This window comes from Ciona intestinalis, unplaced genomic scaffold (assembly GCF_000224145.3).
Source record: "Ciona intestinalis unplaced genomic scaffold, KH HT000180.1, whole genome shotgun sequence".
Lineage (NCBI taxonomy): Eukaryota > Metazoa > Chordata > Ascidiacea > Phlebobranchia > Cionidae > Ciona > Ciona intestinalis.
In genome coordinates, this window is record NW_004190502.1 from 25,026 (window position 1) to 46,892 (window position 21,867).

The following is a 21,867-nucleotide window of genomic DNA, read 5'->3' on the forward strand; positions in this document are numbered from 1 at the left end:
GATTCCATCCACCGATCCTCCCCCGACGGAAGTTGCGTCATCCACTGGGAGGTTCGTGGACCAACCAACGATGAGATGCAACCTTCCCGAAGATCCCGGAGGATCTCATCATCATCCGAGGAGGACGATGTGGATGATATTGGATGGGGGAGAGGCCAAGTGAGGATGGGGGAAGACCAATCATCCGCAACCATCCACATCGATCTCGAGGATCATCATATCTTCGTGCCGCAGATCTCCCTCCAGGTGGAGCTAGTGAGCGCTGAGTGGACGAGTCACCATGACGACAAGTTGCAACTTGGTTTGAAACAAACGGAAGTTGTCATTGTTAACGATATTGGTGAGTGTGATGTCATAATCGGTAGCTGTGATTTTTTTTTAAATTAAAAATTAAAAAAATTTTGAAGGAAATAATTTTCCCGATCAATTCAACATTAAATTTTATCCCCTCATTCAGACGCTGGCACCCTTGGATTCTCCAAGTCAACGTTCTCGTTCAAGGAAAGCGATGGAATCGTGGTTGTTCCGGTTCATCGGTTAGGAGGGATGGACGGTGTTGTGTCCGCTAGGTGGCGCACAGTGGATGGGTCGGCTAAGGATGGGGAGGATTACGCCGGGGGTCACGGGGTCGTGAACTTTGACCATAATCAGGTGATGATGTCATAATGATGATGTCATGAATGATGTCATAATATTGATGACATCACTATAGATAATGGGCAACATTGAGATCAGCCTCCTTGGAGGAGATGGAGGCGCGGAGGAACGAAGATTCGAGATCGAACTTTATAAGATAAGAGGAGGAGCAAGGACTGGAATGAGGAAGACAACGGTTTATATTATCAGTGATGAAGGTGAGGGGGGGGGTTATTATTATGGGGGGTCATCTTATCCCAACGTGGGCCATCTTACCCCAACATGGGCCATCTTACCCCAATATTTGCTACTTTTCTACCTAAATAAATATCTTACAAAACATGATTGAATCTCAACGCACAACCAAAAAAGAAAACATCCACCAATATTAACCCCCCCTCCCCCACAGAACGTAGCTTCGTCCAGTTCAGTAAGGACGCTTACCCCGTCATCGGTAACTCAACCACGGTCAAGATACCGGTGTTAAGAACCGGAAGCTTCCAGGATAAAGTCCTCGTTATTTGGAGGACAATCGATGGAACGGCAAAGTCAGGAGTTGATTATCAACATTGTCAGGTTTGTGATGTCATGGAGCCTGGTTGTGATGTCATAGGCGGAAATTATGTTTAACACGTTTTTATTTACCATTTTTACTTAAGCAGTTTTTACCAGTAGCGTGTTTTGGCGACTTTCATTTTGTTGCTAATTTTCTTCTCTTCATTGTTTTAATTCATGCATGGTTATTATGACATCATACAGGGTTTGGTCGAGTTCGAAGCAGGCGAAACAAAATCGTCCGTCGAGATTCCTATCATGGGTAAATCCCCTGAAGCGAGAGAGTTCACGGTGGAATTGGAATCCGACCCTAAAGTTGGGTTGCAACGTGGAGCGAGGGGGAGGGTGACTATCGGGAGGAACGAACGAGCTGTCGTCGCTATTATTAGCAATCGAGGTGGGTATTTAAAGTGGGTTCTATGTGTATGGTTATATATATATAAACTAAAAACCCTTGACAGCGAGCATGAGGTAATTCCACCATGATCCATATATGTGTGAGGTTCTTGTTTGAGGGCCTGGGTATTAGGGCAGAGTTCGGCCTTGACATCGAGTTTTTCTCCACATATGTACCACAACAATTGTGAGCATGAGGTATAACTCCCCCCATCCATCTACAGATCCTGGAAAGTTCGAATTCAGCAAACCTTCGCATATATTCCGTAGTACAGGGGGTTTGGGAATGGTTCCTGTTATAAGATCCGAGGGCACTGATGGTGAAGTTGCGTTGCCGTGGAAAATCGAATCACTCGATGACCCCTCGCCCTTCGCTGGTGAGTTGGGGTCTTTGTATTACTCAAACCATGGTGTTTAATGTTTATGGCAGTTGTTTAAATCATAATTTCTGTAAACGTTTGTTTATGTCGATATATAACCCCCCCCCCCCAGGTGCCGAAGGGTTCCTCACATTCCACGAAGGTCAGGTGACCTCGAGTATCGAGATCGGATTAGAAGGAGTTCCCTCCGATGCTTTCGCCATCGTGCTACTGCCATCTAGTGAGGGGCCAGTGTTGGGTTCGCAAACGAGGACGAACGTTACGATAATTGGAGAGATAGGTAAAATGGTGTTTCTATGTTATGTCTCTGTGTTTATATATTGTTTCTATGAATTTTATATTTTTAGTCATATTATGGTTTGAATAAAGTTATTTTTCCCACTTTATACTCGCTTGGGTGGCAACAACAGTCGTTTAACACAGATCTTATCAATTAACCTTACTGCAACAATTACTGGTTATGACATCACAGACGCCCCTATTATTGAAATGGAGAAGAGTATGATGTCACTGAAGGGTTGTGAGGTCATAGAGGTACGTGTGTTACGTCGTGGTGACATCAGCGAGGCAACTTATGTTGGTTGGAAAACAACGGATGGTGGAGCCGTGAACGGGAGGAATTTCATTGGGGGAGCTGGTATGTGGTTAGGGGAAGTACCCATGTTGGTACCCCACATTTTATTGGTAATCCAATATACACGGTATCATGTGTTTTAATCCCCAAGTTTTACATCTGAGTGACCACTGGGTTGGAGTATATGATACTATATATGATATCCATTGAAACAATCAAATATATTTTATCTATCTCAGGAAACCTCGTGTTCGACCCCAACGAGGAATCGAAGTCGATTCAAATCCCTGTGTTAGCGCCACCTAATGACCAGCCCGCCGATTTCACGATTCGACTCACAGATGTTAGGGGGTGTGGCAAACTTGGCGATGTTGCCGCGACAACCGTCACCCTCGAGCCCGTGCCAAGTAAGTGACAACCCCCCCGAGTGGTGTGCGAAATTTTTTATCGTAAAGAGCGCATCTATTCATATTATAATAAGCTTGTCGGCGACAAAATATAAAGATTGAAATATCCACGAAGTAATATTGAAACACGATGTGATATTTATCGTAGGGATGCACATTACAGAATAATTAGGTATTCTAGGATATCCTAGAATACTTTAATTCGAATCTAGAATTCCGAATCTAGAATTTCGAATCTTTTTATATTTATAGGAAAAAAAAAATTTACCCACAAAAGTCAGTTTATTGACTCTTTCATAACAGCCTTGTTGGATCTTGAGTTGTAAAATGATCAAAAATTGTACTATTGGGTAGTTTTTGCGTCATGAAACGTATAGCAGGCTATGAAAAGACGTTACGAAACGTTTACTCTCGAAAGTCCCACAAACACAAAAATATTTTTTTTCAAAATTAATAAGTTTCAAAAATTGTTAATTTAGTATATGAGATGACGTGTAATGACGTCATTAAATAGAATACCGAATCCCGTAATTAGATTCGAATACAAAAGGATTCGAATCTCATGGATTCGAAATTCTGTAATGTGCATCCCTAATTTATCGCCAGGTATTTCAAATCCCTAGCAATTCTTTGTTTGTTAAAGTAAAATTAGAGTAAACGAAGATTTTGATTATTTATCACAGGGGTTGCCGTGGCAACTTATCAACAATCGGCCCCGATGCAAGGTATATGACATCATAATCATCACTATGACATCATAATCATGATTGTCAATTAACAATGCCACATAATTACTAATGATGATGTCATCAATGATGATGTCATAACAAACATAACTAACCTTTCATCACAATCAGCTTTATGACATCATAACCCAATAATTCCGCTACAACCTGCATGCGCAAATCAATTAAATAATTAACTGACAACTAATTACCATCAATTAATTAGCGTAGAGCATCATAATTAACAATAACTAATCAGCATTGATGGATTGTTATTAATCAACAACCAACATTTTATATCATTGATAATTAATAAAGAATTACCATATGACATCACAATTGACCTCTATGACATCACAACCAACAGAAACCATCGTCGAGTTCGTACGTAAGCGTCACATGTTCCGACAATCCGATGGTAACTCGTTGATCCCCGTACGGAGGTCGGATGCTCATGGGATGGTAGCCCTCCAGTGGCAGACTTACCCCATCGTCGACGAGATTACGCAATCTAACAATCAGGAAGTAGATTGGGGGTCAGGTGGGGGTTTGATCGATTATTAATGGTTGTATATTGTACAGGGGTGAGATCTGGTATCTGGGCACATATATAGTAACATGTTATTTGGTAATAATACACCAATTAAACACCATGGTCACATGGTCGAAAGAGTAATGGGGTGAAGGTCTTGCTAAAGGACTTGGGGTTTAGAGTTGGCTATCCCAACAAAGCTCATAATATATGTGGGGTCGATAGTGGTTAAATATAACGATAATCGGGCCAATGTTTAACACAAACAAGCGGTAACATGGGTGTTTCCCCCAAACCAGGCATCCTTACATTCGAGGACGGCGAATACGAGGCGAACATAGAAATCATATTATGTCGTGAAATGCCAACGAGAGAATCCAACTTTAAAGTTGAGTTGCACGACACGCATGACCGAGTTACACTAGGTGTCCCCATCACCACTGTCACCGTTATAAGGGACAAAGGTAAAGAAAATAAATGTTTACGTTAAAAATGTTTTTAATTTAATTTTAATTTAATTTCAATTTATTTTCAAACTGTTATTTAATTTTTATTGGATTTATTTTATCAATTGTTATTTTTATTGGATTTAAAGAACATTCAGTGCCATTAACCTTCTATTTGTTTTCCTATTTTCAAAACGTATAAACGATATATAGAAATAGAAAACATACAAAATAAATAACATTTTAACCCCTAACCCCCACAGACCCGGGGTTAATCGGGTTCGCAAGCCCCCGTTTCGACTTCAATATCAGCGACGATCAACTAGTGGTTCCGGTCCACCGAACATCGGGGTCAGACGGGACGGTAGCTGTGCCATGGTTCACGAGGGATGGGACGGCAGTCGGTGGGTTTGTTATAAACCTACACTGTGTGTGCCTCACTGGAGGATCCACGAGATTTCATATTAATCCTTTATATTCATGAACCAGCTGTAGCCTACACCCAATGTATGGCTGGTTGTAGAACCCAAGACTTATTATAATAATTATATTAATATTTATTCTGTTGCTTCCACTACCATGCATTGTGTATAAACTGTAAAATATTTAGAAAGCTTCACCCCAAACTGAAAGTTTTCTCTTCGAAACTTATAACACACCTGGCAGCAACATCATATACCAACAATTAAAATTTTACCTGGATATTTTGTAAAAGTAAAACTTAATAATAATATTACCCCCACCTTTTACAGGAGGATCTCACTACCTCCCTTGCGATGGAAACCTCATCTACAACGACGGTGAAGTTTTGAAACGAATCGTTGTAAAGATGCCGCGAAGAGTTGGTTGTTTTAACGAGGATCAAGTCTCGTTTAAGATCTGTTTGTCCGAGCCAGCAGGTGGCGCTACACTAAGCGTGCATGAAGCGCACGTTGTTCTGTTGAATGATATTGGTGAGTATTATAATATAAATATAAAATGTATACGGTAATATAATATAATAATGAATAATGATAAATTCTTTTAAGTTCAACGAATATTATTCGGTTTGTTTTAACAGGATTCTACATTTGAGACAAAATATATCTTTTATCCTTTATGCGTGATTTGCGTTTGTTACTTTTTATAACATTATATTTCTATGTTTTAGTCCCCGCGCAAATCTCGTTCCCGCAACCTCGTGTCACGTGCGACCAATCAAGCGGAACAGTGTTGGTTCCAGTTGAGCGCACGAACGATTCCACGGGGCTTGTCACGTTGTCATGGCAATCACGAGGTTGCCCGGGGAAACACAAGTCACGATACGAGACGTTGACGGGAACGATCGTGTTCGAGGACGGGGAGGATCAAAAAGGTGGGGGGATTGGTTTGGTATCGCCACATATATGTATACATTGTGGTGTTGCGGTGTGATGGTACTATTATTATTTGGTGCCACCGCACAATGGTTAGAACCCCTTCTAACCAATAGGCTAGGGTTTAGAGCTCGTTGCTGCCTATTGGGGGTGTATGTGTGCTTTAGTATGATGATATCACAATGGTAGTGGTTAGGGCTTCACGTTGCTGCTACTGTAAGATAGATAGGTTACTTTTAATGACATCATCACTAATGACATCACAGATATCGCGATCAAACTTCCCCCACAAGTCCAAGCAACAGGAAGTGATGCGTTCATGTTGGAACTTGAACAACCGACGTCCGGGAGGGCCACATTAGGGGAATCACCCATGTGTACGGTAGTGGTCAACAACGATATAAGTGAGATCCCTTTAATATTTACTGTTTAATTATTTTCTTTAGACCAACTTTAATTAACTACAACTCACTGTGAGTTTATTGTATGTTAGCGGCCACGTTTTTATTTGACATTTTTACTTGAATAGTTTTTACCCCTAGCGTGTTTTAACGACTGTTGTTTTGCTGCTAAAACACCACATAACATAACAACCCCTTGTTTTAGTTCCCGGCAACTTTTCGGTGGAGAAAAAGTTTTACAACTTCAAGCAGAGCAGTTTAAGAGAGAAAATACGAATTGTGAGAAGTGGGGGCGTGAAAGGGGGCGTGTCTATTCCTTGGAGGGTAAGTACCCAATGTGATAACTTAATTTTAGAATTTTTTTGATTAAAAAAATTTATTTAAGACATTCATCCTTCACATTCGCTGCATTTGTTGCCTCTTGCTTTTTCAATATTTTTTTGACTTTTCGTGACCACTGGACACAGTGCTAACATGTTATCATATTAGGTACTTCCCCTCCAAGAAGGGGCTCCCCCATCTTCGTTACACGACCTTCATGGTTCAGCGGATTTCAGCGACGGACAAACCACATGTGATGTCACAATACCTCTCCCCGAGGACACCGACGAGGATCGGGAAGAATTCATCTTCATCCTCCTTCCACCAGGTGGCAGGGCAGAGCTTGAGGATCCGTTCAAAGCCGAGATGTCGCTCTCTAACGACCTCAAGTGTGAGATCTCGTTTACGAAGCCGGTGTACGAAGTACGGGGCGACGTCGATACTTTGTTGGTTCCCGTGCTGAGGGACGGACCCAAGGGGAGGCCGGTGGCCGTGGATTATTATACAAAGGGTGAGTGGGGGTTGCTATGGTTGTATTATAACATGTTTGGGGGGATGGGCCAACCAAGTGGGTGGCACTTGAATCGTAACCAAAGGTACCGGGTTCAAAGCTTAGTGTTGCTCCCATTGTTGGCGTATGTGTCATTGGGCAAGACACTTGATGGTAATTGCTCCAACCCTGTGGTCACTAATGGGTTGTAGAACCCCGGGACCCGGCATGCACCTCATCCATACATAACAGAATGAACCTCACATATTAATATAAACATCTTACAGATGGCAGTGCAGTGGATTGCGTCAATTATATCGGTGGTGAAGGCACGTTAAGCTTCGATGCATGTGAGAATAAGACGGACGTCCTCGTGCCGATCATGAACGACGTGCACGGGGGCTGCGTTACCATGACGATTCACCTGGGTGAGGTGATGGGGCCGGCGGAGCTTGGGGCCAACCAGATGGCTACGATAAAGATCAACAATGTAGCAGGTAAAGTATTCCTATTGTGGGTTGTGGGTTCAAGGCTCGCTACTATCATGGGCGAATGTATCTCGTTGGTGCCATCGATTGCTAGAGGTTGTGAGTTCAAGGCCCAGTCCAGGTGGTTATGGTATGGTGATGAGATATTTGGTTGAGGTACAGTTCATGGGTTCAAGGCTCGCCTCTGCTACCATTGTCCTTACGCCCATTATAACATGATGGTATCACACCAGCAGTCAGGGCGTTTGTAATTAGATGGGTAGTGGTTTACCACACAAGGATAACCAACCCCCCCTCCACACACAGGTGCGGGTAGCTTCGAGATGGCGAGTCGACAACAATCAGTAAAACAAACCCAACAAACACTGGAAGTTATCGTTGTGAGGAGGAACGGGAGTAAGGGTTCCGTAACATTACCGTGGTACGTTGATCATGTGACGTCGCGCTCTGATGGATACGATGACCTGCAAGGAACGGTGAGTGATGTCATGATGATGTCATTATGATGTCATTGTTGTTTGTTAGGTTCCACGACTGTTTAAACCAATGTTTCCACTTCCCCTTTCTGTTGTTTTACTTCTTTTTTTTCATTGACGTTTTCCAGTGTTGCCAAATAACTTTCATTTCAACTTCCATATTTTCATTCCTCCAGTTGTCGTTTGCGGACGGTGAAACGGAGAAGAGCATAGAAATCCCATTAACCCCAACCCCACAGGACGACGAGATTACCAGCGTTGATGTTACATTACTCACCCCAACATCGGGGGGAGGGGTCGCTCTGGGTGAAGTTACCACTACAAGGGTGAACATCGAGAATGATATCGGTTAGTGGGGGGGGGGTATAAAAATGTTGGCGACTTGCTGCTTGTTTCCTGCTAAGTCCTCGTATGTAACTTTATTGATGAATAACCGATGTTATTCACAGATGGTGGGATTGTCAACTTCGAGAAACCCGAGATTGAAGCGTTTGGTACGGATGGTGATGTCATAATACCCGTTGTACGAACGGGGATGTGCACTCACCCGTGTCAAGTCACATGGGAAGCAACGGATGACACAGCATTGAGGGGAAAACATTATCGTGCGAATAAAGGAACGCTTAACTTCCCCGCTGGAGGGCAACAGTGAGTCATAATATTTAATTAAAGTTGAATTTCATTCCTACCAAATAAAGCCTTTATGAAACTTTTGTGCAAAAATATTTCAAAAACAACTATTGTTTTGTTGCTGTTTTCAACCCTTATAATCCTTGTATGGAAATATATGGAATAATCTTAAATAACAGAAAATATTATTCTTCGAGTTTTAACGACTGTTGTTTTGCTGCCAAGTCCTCCCCTTCATTATTAATTTGATGTTCGCTATCTTATTCGAAGAAATAAATATCAAACTATATTATATGATGTCATAACCATGTTTGATGACATAACAATGGTCATTATGACACAGAGAGGAAATAACAATCCCCATTGTTAACGATCCATCGGGTGATGTGATGTATTTCAACGTTGCTATAACAACCACTAAAGGCGGGGTCAAAGTGGGGTCAAGGGGCGTGGCACGCGTCATGATTGATCATGTACAAGGTATTGTGATGTCATAATGTGTGTCACGAGTGTGTGATGTCACAATGGAGTGGTTTGTTACATTGTGTGAAAAAGGTTTTGGTTCAAAGCTCGACGCTGCTACCATTGTGTGCGTAAGTGTCCTCGGGCAAGACACTTCACGGCAATTGCTCCAACCCAGTGGTCGGGCACGAGGTGCATGGAACAGAGCACCGTGTTGTGACAACTCGTAAGTTACAATCACCCCCACAATAAGTTGTTGTTGTGTTTTACATCACATTGTGTTTTGTTGTTACCACAAGCATGTTGCATGTTTTGGCAGAAATGACGAAAGTAATGCAGATCCAACAACAATCGTCGCCACCAGGTATGTAGCGCCATCGTGTGGGCATGGTGTGGTATTACATCGCTAGAAATAATTTTTATTATGTCTATATTATTTATGATCAATTCCGTGAATCCGGTCCTGATCTAATGCTAATGAAGTTGGACGATTCTCGTAACCAAATAACATACTTGGCAAAAATCAGGTCCGACAAATAGTTTACTATAACAGATATATTTGACCACATTATTTTTTTAATTAAATAGAATTTTGTTGAATGAGAGACTAATGATGTCATTTTAGGTCAAAATGTCGGCTATGCATTTAGTACATGAAGCCTATGTCTATGACATCATTAACACCATTGTTTACAGTTCACGGTCGAGTGGGTTTCGCGAACAGTGTTGCCGAAGCGAAACAAAGCGAGAAAAAGATCGTCCTTAAAGTTGAGAGAAAGGGTGGCAACACTGGCCGCTTGGTGGTGCCATGGAGCGTGGAAACTGGGGACAAGGAATCGCCCTACTATGTAAGGGTTGTGTATGGGTTTGTGGGGTTTAAGGGGGTGAGTTGAGGTAAAGACCAGAGTTGCCCCATTATATCGATTCTGTATGGGTGAGGTCCTTTAGCCAGAATTGTCCCAACACCCAAACTGCATATATACTGTGATCATACAACCAGTGAATCCACCCCAACACACCTTGGTTGATAGCAAGCTACCGCCAACCCCATACTAATCATATTTAACCCCCCCCCCCACCAGAACCTCCACGGGCAGGAAACCTTCCGAGATGGTGAGGACGAAAGCCACATCGAGATAGAAATGCCAGAAGTTTCGCAAGAACAGGGAGCGGAAACGTTCAGGTATGATGTCATAATGTGTTTCATGATGTCATAATGGGTTTCATCTTCATGATGTCATAACCCGAGATCTGGTTATTACTTTTTTCGATCCATTTTATTCACATTCACCCAAACTCAGGTACTTGATGATGTCATAATATATTTGGTGATTTATAATTGTTTTTCTAATGTCATAATCAACCCTTTAATGATGTCACAATCCATCGACAGCGTTATCCTCGGACATCCTACTGGGGGTGCCTCGCTCAGTGGTGACACCGAGTGTCAGGTAACCGTAGACAACGACGTCGTACCGGCTGTTGTGGGGTTCGAGAAGGAATCCATTGTGATGAAACAATCGGAGGAAGTTGTAACAATACCCATTGTTAGAAGCGGAAGAATCGATGGTAGGTGTGATGTCATCGTGGGTGATGTCATCACGAACACAGTCACAAATTATCATGGTTTTAGCCCCAGCTTGTTTTAACGACTGTTGTTTTGCCGCCAATTTCCTTTTCGTTTTTTTATTTAATTTGATCTTCGCAAACAATACGATCACCAACCCCAACCAACAGGTAAAGTTCGCGTCCCGTGGAAAACGACGTCCACGACCCCATCTTCACCCTACGATGGATTATCGGGGCTGGAAACCTTCGAGGGGGGTGAGGGGGTTTCCCACATCGAGGTTAAGTTACCCCAATCACCCCGTGACGACCAAGTGGACGAGTTTAACGTCGTGATCGGTCAACCGAAGAATCGGGAAACAATACTTGGTGATGTCATAATGTGTAAAGTGACCGTGGAGAACGATATAGGTGAGTGTGATGTTATAATGGTGAAGAGATGATTTTTGGACCTTTCTTTTAATTTCCTGTGATTCTTCAATTTTTTCTAACTATTCGTAAAATTGATTTTGATTTTATCTATTTTTTAGAATTAATTCATTTATTCTTTCTATTTATCGCCAGCTTCTGGTTTGATTGAGTTGGATCAGCGGTCACTGGAGGCGACACAGAGCAACGGGAAAGTTGACCTCATCGTTCGTAGGAGACACCGTACCACGGGGAGGGTGGTGGTGCCGTGGCGTGTTGTGCCGCAGACCAACGACTCCGTGTACGTTGGTTTGGTTGATGAAGTAACGATGGCCGATGGTTCAGATGAAGCGGTGATTGAAGTGAAACTACCGGCGCTGCCTTTGCAAAACGGGGAGGAAAAGATTCAAGTCGTGCTCGAACCACCAGTGGGCGCTCACGCTAAGCTTGGAGATAATGCTGCTTGTGATGTCATAGTTACGCATGATGTTGGTGAGTATGATGTCATTATGTTGGGTGTAATGTCATCATTGTTGGTTGTGACATCATCAATATTAACTATGACATCACCACCAGGCGAGGGCGTGGTAGAGATGCGATCACATGACACGACATGCATGGCTGAAGACGGTGAAGCTGAAGTGACAATTGTCAGGAAGATGGGCCACGACTTTGGTGCCGAGGTGGCGTGGCTTGTGGAAGATGAAGACGCCGTGCGTGGGAAGCATTACGAGGGGGAGGGAGGTGGGTGGGGGTTGATATTGTTGTGCCCAAATAAGCACCGTAGGGGTTGAAAGAATAAACCAACTGTTGCCCCAATTCCTTCAACAACCTTACTCATATAGAACAGAATAATTAACTAATTCATGGCCAATGTTTGAACCCAATATAAGCCCCAACAACCCAATGTTATAATTAATCAATTAATCCCATGAAAGGTCGTTTAAAGTTCAAACCCGGTGAATCGGAACGAAGTATTCGGATCCCGGTCAACAACGATCCAACGGGTGACGATCGTCACTTCCTGGTTCGTCTACAGGAGGTCAAAGGTCGCGACAAACTTGGTGATGTCATAATGACACGCGTCAAAATAACCAACGAAGCGAGTAAGTTAATTGGTTGAGTTTTTCAACTACTATGAGGGAATTTTATTTTATTGATTTTTTAGGAGAATACTTATTTTCTAAATAATAACCTTTTCATTTACCCTGATTATTATTATTACGCATAGCCTGGTTTACCAAATGTCATTTTGCTGCTAATTTCCTTCTCTTCGCTGTTTAATTATTTGATACTTTTTATCCTATTCAATTACCAATTAAGTTATTAATAATATTATGTAGTATCTCTGTTTATAACTTTATTTTACATTCACCTCGTGTCTCCACAGCGCCCCCCAGTGTTGTGTCGGACTTTGACGCGGACCTCGTCGCTCCCCATGTGATCAAAACGTCATGGTTACCACCACACGATGGCGCACCAGTTACCGGGTATAAAGTAACGTACTGGAGTCGACCGGGAACCGTGAAAACAGAACACGTGCCTGCCGATGTGAGTTTGTTGTTATAACAGCAGATGTACGTTGACGAATACATATATAAAGTACATGTTGATGTATTTACATATACGGGTTGCATTGATAATAACGGGTGAAGTTTTTATACAAGAACACTTCTCGTGGTAAACCCGGCAGCAAACATATAATACCATGATGTCATAACAGGATATTGTTCTAATACAAGTATATACGATAAGATTACTTGTTACACCTGGACATGAAATAATAATAACATAGATTCAATAACCTGATACCCCACCACAGATATAATCACACGTACAACAGCACAATGATAATATATCTTCCAGGACTAAACATATAACGTTCCAACCCAATATTCCAGGTTTACTCCACGCAACTTGAAGGCTTACAACCATCCACCCCCTACCAAGTTAATGTACGAGCATTGAACGGGGTGGGTGATGGCCCCCCAAGTGATACGACTATGGTGGAAACACAACCTGGTAATGTCGTTATTGTTGGTGTTACTTTATTTAATATTTAAATATTTATTTTATACTTTATCTTATTTTTATGTTTTTTAAATTTTTTTATATTTTTTCTGCTATTTTTGTATTTTTTTATACTTTTATGTTTCTATTATTTATCAGAACTCCGCCTCTCGTATCACTCGCCAATGCAAGCGAAGACGAGCCAGAAGGTGGCGCACTTCACCTTAAAACGAAATATTAAAGATTTCTATGAAGAATTAACGTGGGTGGTAACCAAGGAAATGCGAAGGAAAAGTGACGACGACAGTTCGACGTCATCGTCACAATCTAGGTTTGTGATGTCATAATGTAAATTCCCCTCGCATGGTGACATATATATAATGGTAGCAATGTCTGATATTTTGTGGGAGTTATTTTAGAACACATGATGATTTTACATGATTATGAATTTTTTCATAATATTTTTCCTCCCCAGTTCATCAAGCGATGACTCCGACTCACCACACGAGGTTGCTAGAGGGTCGGTGACCTTTAACCCCGGGGAGGACACGGTGGTGGTCGATTACCCGCTCAAGCAGAACATGCGTCATGCTTCACAGGTTTATCGCTTACTCATGCGTAAACAACCATGTGACGACGATCGTGAGCGCCCTCTAGCCAATGTTGAGCTTAACGTGATTAACGATACAGGTATTATGATGTCATTAATATTATCATCAGTATAATATTGTCATTATGATGTCACGATGACATCATTAGTATTAGAATGTCATCAATTTAGGATTTTTTCTAAGCAGAGAATATTTTTTGTGCGAGTTCACGATATTTAAGGTTTAATACTCGCAGGCGATTTTCTTACGAAATAATTCTGCGGATATTTTAAGAAACTCACGGTTTTGCACAAACGGTTCAACCAAGGCCTGGCAAAGATATGAGGCAACTGTCGGTTAAAATTCTGGCGTGCTATGCTTTAGGACCTCACCCATATATAACCACAACCCCCAATAATCCCCCTAACCCCAGGTTACCCCGGTCGAACGCGGAAACCTTTTGCATCATCCGTCTCCCCATGTGATTGTTCTGTGTCATGGGAAAGTCCCGCTGGGGGTGGCCCCGTGGACGGCTACCAGGTGGTTGCAAAAACTAAAGGTAATTATGACATCATAAAGTACTTTTATACAAGTTTTTCCAATAAAATATTACTTTGTTTAAATCAACTAAAACTCACTGTGAGTTTATTGTATGTTGGATTTAGCGACCACGTTTTTATTTGATATTTTTACTCAAGTAGTTTCACCTCAAGCGTGTTTTAACGACTGTTGTTTTGCTGCTAATTCTCCTCCCTTCAACCCCCTCCCCTCCTGCAGGCGAACCTGACCTCATGGTCACCGTCGGGCCCGACGAGCGACGCACGATACTAACGGGGCTTAAACCATCGACCGATTATGACATCATAGTTTACCCGTTTAACGAGGTCGGTGAAGCACGACCGTCGCAACCAGCCCATGTGACCACACAAGATGGTTAGTTTATTTAAACTAATTTATTTTTTATCAAATTAGTTAGTTTGTTACTTCTACTACCAGGCACAATGTAAAATTAACTTTTTTGGTTCTGTTAAACAAAAACATTAATTTTATCCCAACATTTTTTACAAATTAATTAAAAAATCAGTAACAAGGTTATTCAAAAAAAGCTTTTAACTAATTGTTTAATTAATTGATCCACCCAGAGTTGAAAGTTGAATTCAGCGAAAAGTTTTACTCGTTCAAAGCGAGCGACAAAGTTGCGGTGATTCCCCTAAAGCGACACTTCACGCGAGGTTACGCGACTTTGAACTGGAACGCGAGATGGTGCAAACGACACGAGGATAACGTGAATTCAGATTCCGAGTCCGATTCCGAGGTAATAGTGGTGATTATGATGTCACAGTGGGTATTATGATTAAACTGGGAAGCTAAATATATGATGTCACCTCTGTTTTAAAATATTTGATACTTTGTTTTTAAAAAGCTGGTTTACATTAAAACTTGGGCTGAATACATTTTGTGCCAAGCTTGTGTTAAAGTTGAAGTGACATGCTTACGCCAATACATTACTTTATGCATATATTCACATCTAATATTTTGCACATAACTTACCCGATGTTTCTATAAAACTTGTTTCATAAACACCCGTGTTATAAGGACTTGATAATTTAAATCGCTTCTTATACAGGAGAATGTTCAACGTATGTTTTCTGTTGAAATGAATATTGTTAATTGATGTATAGACACCTAACAACAGGGTTTAAGCATTAAAATTGTTTTAGGTAAAAATTACAGTGCCAAACAAGTGCTTGCTTAGATAGTGTTTATAATCGTGCCCGCTTACAAGTTACCACCCATGTAACTTTGTGGGTGATAGTTAGTGCATATCACACTGATTATTATGATCAACACAGGGCCGGGCACGAGACTTTGCGTCAGGATCCATAACTTTCCCCGATGGAAGCGAGGGGTCCGAGGTTCGAATCCCACTGCAGCAAGTTCCACCCAAGAAGAAATCTTTCTTTTGGATAAATATAAGCGATCCCAACCGTAAGAAGAGGTTGGCACAGATGAGGTGTTCGTTACTCGACGATAGGGGTGAGTAAATATGGGTAAACGTGACCCCATCCTATCAATGAAATGCACAACAGCGTACGGGGTAATTGGGTTCGAAACATCGGCGATCACGAAGGGTTACGTGGACGACGTGACCGGTGCCGTGGCTGTGGTGCCACTGGTGCGTGGCAACGGCACTGAGGGTCATGTGACCGCCAGTTGGGTGGCACTAGAGCCACACGGCGTGGTGTCGAGTGAATCGCGGTCGGGGGTTGTCACGTTTTGTGACGGCGATAACGCGGCAACCGTCGCGATATTGCTCAACCCTGATTGGCTGGAAAGGTCATGTGACCCGATTGTCGTCAATATCGAGCTCACTGAAGCGAATCGTGGCGCGACCATCGACCCCGACAAACGAACGTGTCACCTGACACTCATGCCTGGTAAACAACAACTAACAAAACTAAAACAAAAACTTCCGCACAAAATAACAAATAAACAAAAAATAACAAGCGATCAAAAATAACCGAAAATATCGCTAAACTTTCGATTGTGACATCATAACCGTTTCAACTGTGACATCATAACAACACTTCTTCTTCTCGACCACTGCACGTCGCTAGAGAGTAACCGCATGGAACGAAAACTTGAGGTAAAACTAAAAGCATGGTTTGTTGTTATTGTCGTGGAATTATTTTTAATTTTATTTCTTTTTCAGCTGAGCGTGGAACCATCTCAATAAAGAGTGATTGTGATGTCACAAAGTGGCCGATTGATGACGGGATAATCGAGTTTAAGGTTGAGAGGCAAGATGGGACGCATGGTCCGGTTTATTTGAAGTGGAAGGTGAATGACATTGGTGGGGAGGTGGGCGAATACGTGGTGGATACATCGGGTGAAGTGAGGATGACTCATGGAGAGGATGAGGTTGCGTTCGGTATCAAGATGAAGGATTGTGAGCATGGGCCGCGCCATAATGTGGTTTATGATGTCATAATATACACCACAACACCTGGTGTAAAGATCAAGGAAGGTTGTGGGGTCGTAACCATGACGATGTTGCCGAACCTAGGGATTGTGGGGTTTTCACCCATCGATGATGTTGACTGGCCGACAAGTGGGATTGGATATGAAGTTGTACGTGAGGAATCCACCACTGGAGGGTGCTATTTACAATATGAAATATTGGGAGGGGAGGAATTGTTTGTGGAAAGTGGAGATATACGAATGTCGCACGGGGAGTCAAGGGTTGTGGGTTCGATACCCGCTAAAGGGGGTGCGTGGCCGGATAAAGACGTCGACGTTACTTTACAACTTTTCCCAGTAACCCTGGTGTTGGGATGAAAGCAGGGGGCGACGTTGTGAAGTTTGTGGTGAAGAAACCGAAACCTACGGGTAGCGTGGGGTTTGAGGGGTCACAAGTTGTTGAAGCGAACGCAAACGTGGATAAATATGTTTCGATCCCGGTTCCGAGGGTCGGGGGGGTTCGTGGGGAACTCCCTGTGAAGTATCGTACACGAGATGGCAGCGCCATGGCCGGGACCCACTATGTGGGGTGTAGTGGGGGGTTGGTATTGGGGGATGGGGTGAACATGGGTGAAGTGAGGGTACCACTGTTGGAGGGGGTGTATCGGGGTACGAGGGGGTTCTATGTGGATTTCCATGATGATGTCATGAGTGATGATGTCACAAACAAAGATGATGTCATAAACAAAGACGATGATGTCACCAGTGATGATGTCACAAAGTCAGTGGAAATCGTGTTGCTACCAACAGACAACGAACCGAGTGGTGATGTCATAATAGGTGATAGTGATGTCATAGAAGTGGACACAAAGAAAGTCAATGATGTCATAATCCCCATTCGTCGAGTGAATGGAGTTGGTGGTGATGTCATAATGAGGGTTATGACATCACCATTGACAGCCGAGGGGGGAGTTGATTACACGGAGTTGGATCGAGTTGTGGAGATGAAGGATCGGGAAGATGAGGTTGACGTGGTCGTCCCGCTTATACACAGGAAACATCCGGAGGAAAGGAGGTTCAGGGTTGGAGTTCAAGATGTAGAGGGTGCGGGGGTCAAGTCCCCGTCGGTTGATGTCGTGTTGTTGCCCACGATTGCTCAAGTTGTCGTTGATGATATCATAGTTGATTATGACACGGGTGTCGTAACAATGGATGTGCGGAGGGCCGAGGGGGTGGGGGGGAAGTTGGAGGTCCCGTACCGAACCAGGGGTAAGACGGCTACCCCCGGTGTAGATTATATGGACGAGGAAGATGTTTTGATCCTCGAGGATCAAGATGATGTTGGGAAGATTAAGATCCCGATCCTCGCATCCGGACATGAGGAGAAAAAGATGTTTTACTTCGATCTTGACGATGAAACCATCCCGATCCATCTTCCCCCAAATCAACTGGACCATCTTGCCCCGAAGCTGATCCTCCCCGATGACCTCCGTTTCACAGGAAATGATGTCATAGCCAAAGTTCCAGTTCAACGAGTTGGTGGCGATGGTGATGTCACAATGGCGTACGAATCTTTGGGGGGGACCGCTAAACCTGGTGTCGATTACGTGGGGGTGGACGGGGTCGTGACCCTGCGTGAGGGGGAAGATGGCACACTCATCGAAATCCCTCTAGTGGCCACCGATCACGACGAGGATTTGGATTTTAAAATTCGAGTAAAGAACGGCGATAATATTGTTGATTATGATGTCATACTAGTTGCGACAATGGATCATCCACAACGTAACGTTCGACCCTCGTTAGATGAAGTTAACGTGTCATCAGCGATGATGTCATCAGGTGATGATGTCATCATCACAATCCCAGTACAAAGGATAAGTGATAATGTTAATTGTGATGTCATAGTCCCGATTAAAAGGGTGGATGGTTCGGCCGTGGAAGGAGTCGATTACATCATCAGTGATGACATCATCCACATCCCGAGGGGGGAAACACAGGGATCAGTGGATGTTGAAATAATGAAAAGGAACCGGGAGCATCCTATGGACTTTGGGATCAAGTTTGAGAATCAAGATGGAGATGAGGAAGTGGTGGTCCATCTTCCCCCGTCCCAACCTGCCCCATCCCAAGTTGCCCCGAGCCAACTTGCCCCTGATTCTCCAGAAACAATCCCTGGAGATAAAGACGAGGACGCCAAAGCAGTGAGCCATCTTGCCCCCAACCCTCCGGGAACAATCGAGTTCAAATCACCGACTTTCAATTTTCCTTATGATGTCACAAAGGGGGTGATTATTCCTGTATTGCGAAACAATGGAACTGGTTGTGATGTCACAGTCGATTATTTTACGAGGGATAACACGGCGATTGCCGGCTGCCACTACAAGGAGCAAGCGAGCACCTTGAACTTCAAAGATGGGGAGGAAAGAAAAGACGTCGTCGTGGATTTGATCCCGGATGTTAAGCTTGCGGAGGATGTTACGTTTGTGATGGAGTTGGGGGCGACGGGGGGAGGGGCGGAGGTTGGGGGGGTTTATGAGACCGAGGTTCGGTTGGAAGCGGATGTTGATCCGGAGGACCCAGGAGTTGTTGGGTTCGAGGAGGCGAAGATCTCGTTCTCATTGAGGAAGTTGGGGAAGAAGGGAACGGATGTGACGATCGAGGTCCCGGTTCGGAGGACTTACGGGTGTGGGGGTGACGTGGGGGTAGATTACTTCACCCGGGATAATACGGCTGTGTCCGGAAGACACTTTGTTGAGAAGGAGGGGGAGTTGTTGTTTAAGGATGGGGAAACAACGGGGGTGATAAGGGTTGAGTTGATCCCTGGAAAGCATTATAAGGGGGTGAGCTCGTTTACGCTGGAGTTGGGGGGTACTGTTGGTGGGGTGGAGGTGGGGGTGTATGAAACAGAGGTTATTATTAAACCTGATCCCATGGGAGAAGATGGACCATCGTCTTCTTCAAGTTCAGAATCAGATTCTAAGAATGTTGGATCCTCAGGAAAGACAAAGAGCAAAAAGAGGAAGAAAAGTTCGTCTTCTACTTCATCATCCTCATTAAGTTCATCAAAATCGAGCTCGGAATCCGAATATGACGTTCAATCTTTCAAGAAAAAGAAGAAATTATCTCCACCCCCTGAGAAAGTTGGATCAAGCTCCTCAACATCAAGTTCCGATTCAGATGATGGTAAATCCTCCATAAAGAAGAAACGATCAAAATCGTCTTCCTCATCTTCTGATGAGTCATTTCTTAAAATCCCTAAGTCGCCCAAATCCCCTATCACAGCGTCGCGTCATCGTTCGTCAGCAGTTTTCAAACAAACGTCCGTCGTTGAGATTCGTGAATATGTTGAACGTATAGGTGGGTTGTGATGTCATAATAACCAATAACCATTGTGATGTCATAATAACCATTGTGATGTCATAACGACCATTATTAACCCGTTGTTCCACAGAGTTAGAAGAAGGTCCGGGGGAAATCGGGTTTCCGAGCGATAAGTTTGAGTTTGTGTCCAGTGTTGACCAGGAAGCAAAAGTTCGGGTCGTTCGTACGAATGGCAACACTGGGCAGGTCACGGTTGATTGGTTTACGAGGGAGAACACTGCCGTGGTTGACGTTGATTTCGTCGAATCGGACGGCTGGATTCGATTCGAGCCCGGCCAATCAGAGGCTTGGATATCGGTGCCATTGTTACGTCGTGATGATGTTATAATGAAAGACAGAAGTTTTATTGTTGAGCTCGGGATGCCCGATTGTGATGCAACAGTCGGTCGTTACGAGACAATGGTTACGATCCAATGTAAAAATGATGAAGGTGATGTCATAATGGGGTTCATTGTTCCGTAACAATACTAACAATTGTTTTAACAGGTCTATGATGTCATCAACTACCTTTGTTGCGAAACAATCGATAAAAACGCGGCGAAAAACTACAAAAAAACTTAGCGAACCGTGAAAGACGAGCTTCACGCTTGAATAACTTCGAACATAACATAGACATCTTATAACAAACTTAAACTACACAAAAACGAACATAGAAATAACATTCAGGATTAATTTCTATGAAATACGCAACAAACAAACCATGTCTTACAAATAGTTTGCCGTAACAGGAATATTTGGCCTCAAATGGCATCGTAAGTCTCTTATTTAAAACGAACACTGAGCAAATTCGCGATAAAACTAAAAGTTGATGAACAAAGCTAACTTTTAACACGCCATTTGCGAACCGATGTTTCGACGACATATACAGGTCGTCATAAATACCAAACGATCTATTCTACAACTGGTGTTATAAAACATAAACATCTTATATTACAGCACACTTGGTGGCGCCAAAAGACCCGAAAGTTGACGTAACGGGGCCGACCTCTATGGTGGTCACATGGTCACCACAAGAGGCACCAGTGCACGAGTATATGGTGGGTATTGTGATGTCATAATCGTAACATAAATATATCATAAACAAATTTTACTTCATATTTTTCATCCTACGTAACTCTGTCAAGAAAGTAAATATTTAAAAAAAATAACTGCTAAGTTCGGAGCATTCCTAAATGTAACATATGGGGCGAATAATGGAGTATTATGTTATCACAATCTGGCCAAAGTCCTCGCCTTCACCTATGTAGAATAAACATCGAAAAACAACGATAACATAGACATCAAATTACCTTCCATTAGGTGGCGTACAACCGCGTTGGAGCAAACGCCGAGCCTCACCGTCACACCTTGCCCTCTAGTGACCACTCGATCGCGATAGACGACTTGACCCCTGAGTCAGCGTACGTGGTAGTTGTATCAGCGATGGGGGAGGACGGACAACAAGTTTCGACGGAGGTCATCGGGTTCAAAACACCTGGAAAAGGTGGAGGCTGTAGATGCTATTTATAATAGTTATGGTGTTTACTTATATGGTTATGGTTAATGTGGCCTATTCAACTTGATATGAAAGTAAATAAAATATGTCATTTAAACAACTAAGAAGGGTTGGTTGGGTTATTTTAACTTATTAGAAAGTTGGTGAAACTTATTATGATGGGCTAGTAAATAATGGTAATC

The 21,867-nt window shown here is 43.0% G+C and overlaps 1 protein-coding gene and 2 long non-coding RNA genes across 7 annotated transcripts in view; 1 reads left to right on the forward strand and 2 right to left on the reverse strand.

Annotated features, from left to right (window-relative positions):
- Positions 1 to 21,714, forward strand: part of LOC100179396 (G-protein coupled receptor 98-like) — a 31,711-nt gene extending 9,997 nt beyond the window's left edge. The window contains exons 32-72 of one of the 5 annotated variants that reach the window (XR_003397029.1): positions 3 to 340; positions 458 to 651; positions 713 to 854; positions 1,046 to 1,212; positions 1,396 to 1,588; positions 1,812 to 1,964; positions 2,080 to 2,247; positions 2,440 to 2,604; positions 2,781 to 2,948; positions 3,632 to 3,673; positions 4,041 to 4,214; positions 4,505 to 4,669; positions 4,915 to 5,055; positions 5,404 to 5,604; positions 5,802 to 6,005; positions 6,273 to 6,410; positions 6,613 to 6,731; positions 6,897 to 7,239; positions 7,506 to 7,715; positions 8,013 to 8,182; positions 8,359 to 8,530; positions 8,632 to 8,830; positions 9,156 to 9,292; positions 9,594 to 9,638; positions 9,971 to 10,122; positions 10,357 to 10,457; positions 10,668 to 10,843; positions 11,012 to 11,251; positions 11,405 to 11,740; positions 11,825 to 11,992; positions 12,187 to 12,354; positions 12,639 to 12,799; positions 13,150 to 13,270; positions 13,418 to 13,589; positions 13,734 to 13,948; positions 14,282 to 14,407; positions 14,626 to 14,781; positions 14,991 to 15,163; positions 15,702 to 15,885; positions 15,939 to 16,495; positions 16,562 to 16,651. Coding sequence is in view for 4 of the 5 variants with exons in the window: in XM_018816335.2 (XP_018671880.1) it covers positions 3 to 340; positions 458 to 651; positions 713 to 854; positions 1,046 to 1,212; positions 1,396 to 1,588; positions 1,812 to 1,964; positions 2,080 to 2,247; positions 2,440 to 2,604; positions 2,781 to 2,948; positions 3,632 to 3,673; positions 4,041 to 4,214; positions 4,505 to 4,669; positions 4,915 to 5,055; positions 5,404 to 5,604; positions 5,802 to 6,005; positions 6,273 to 6,410; positions 6,613 to 6,731; positions 6,897 to 7,239; positions 7,506 to 7,715; positions 8,013 to 8,182; positions 8,359 to 8,530; positions 8,632 to 8,830; positions 9,156 to 9,292; positions 9,594 to 9,638; positions 9,971 to 10,122; positions 10,357 to 10,457; positions 10,668 to 10,843; positions 11,012 to 11,251; positions 11,405 to 11,740; positions 11,825 to 11,992; positions 12,187 to 12,354; positions 12,639 to 12,799; positions 13,150 to 13,270; positions 13,418 to 13,589; positions 13,734 to 13,948; positions 14,282 to 14,407; positions 14,626 to 14,781; positions 14,991 to 15,163; positions 15,702 to 15,885; positions 15,939 to 16,286; positions 16,562 to 17,187 (7,771 nt within the window). In the remaining variant the exon portion in view is untranslated. Of the gene's footprint in view, positions 1 to 2; positions 341 to 457; positions 652 to 712; positions 855 to 1,045; positions 1,213 to 1,395; positions 1,589 to 1,811; positions 1,965 to 2,079; positions 2,248 to 2,439; positions 2,605 to 2,780; positions 2,949 to 3,631; positions 3,674 to 4,040; positions 4,215 to 4,504; positions 4,670 to 4,914; positions 5,056 to 5,403; positions 5,605 to 5,801; positions 6,006 to 6,272; positions 6,411 to 6,612; positions 6,732 to 6,896; positions 7,240 to 7,505; positions 7,716 to 8,012; positions 8,183 to 8,358; positions 8,531 to 8,631; positions 8,831 to 9,155; positions 9,293 to 9,593; positions 9,639 to 9,970; positions 10,123 to 10,356; positions 10,458 to 10,667; positions 10,844 to 11,011; positions 11,252 to 11,404; positions 11,741 to 11,824; positions 11,993 to 12,186; positions 12,355 to 12,638; positions 12,800 to 13,149; positions 13,271 to 13,417; positions 13,590 to 13,733; positions 13,949 to 14,281; positions 14,408 to 14,625; positions 14,782 to 14,990; positions 15,164 to 15,701; positions 15,886 to 15,938; positions 16,496 to 16,561; positions 17,306 to 21,126; positions 21,228 to 21,489 lie in introns of those variants that run through there. The other 4 variants (XM_018816335.2, XM_026839265.1, XM_018816337.2 and 1 more) reach the window with 4 other exon arrangements.
- Positions 3,680 to 5,512, reverse strand: LOC113475280. Its single transcript, XR_003397031.1, has 3 exons — positions 5,395 to 5,512; positions 3,998 to 4,184; positions 3,680 to 3,841 (listed from the first exon to the last, which is right to left on the reverse strand). It is a non-coding gene; the product is annotated as an uncharacterized LOC113475280 (long non-coding RNA).
- LOC113475281 overlaps positions 21,480 to 21,867 on the reverse strand; it is a 1,070-nt gene continuing 682 nt past the window's right edge. The window contains exon 2 of the long non-coding RNA XR_003397032.1: positions 21,480 to 21,664. This is a non-coding gene — a long non-coding RNA (uncharacterized LOC113475281). The remainder of the gene's footprint in view (positions 21,665 to 21,867) is intronic.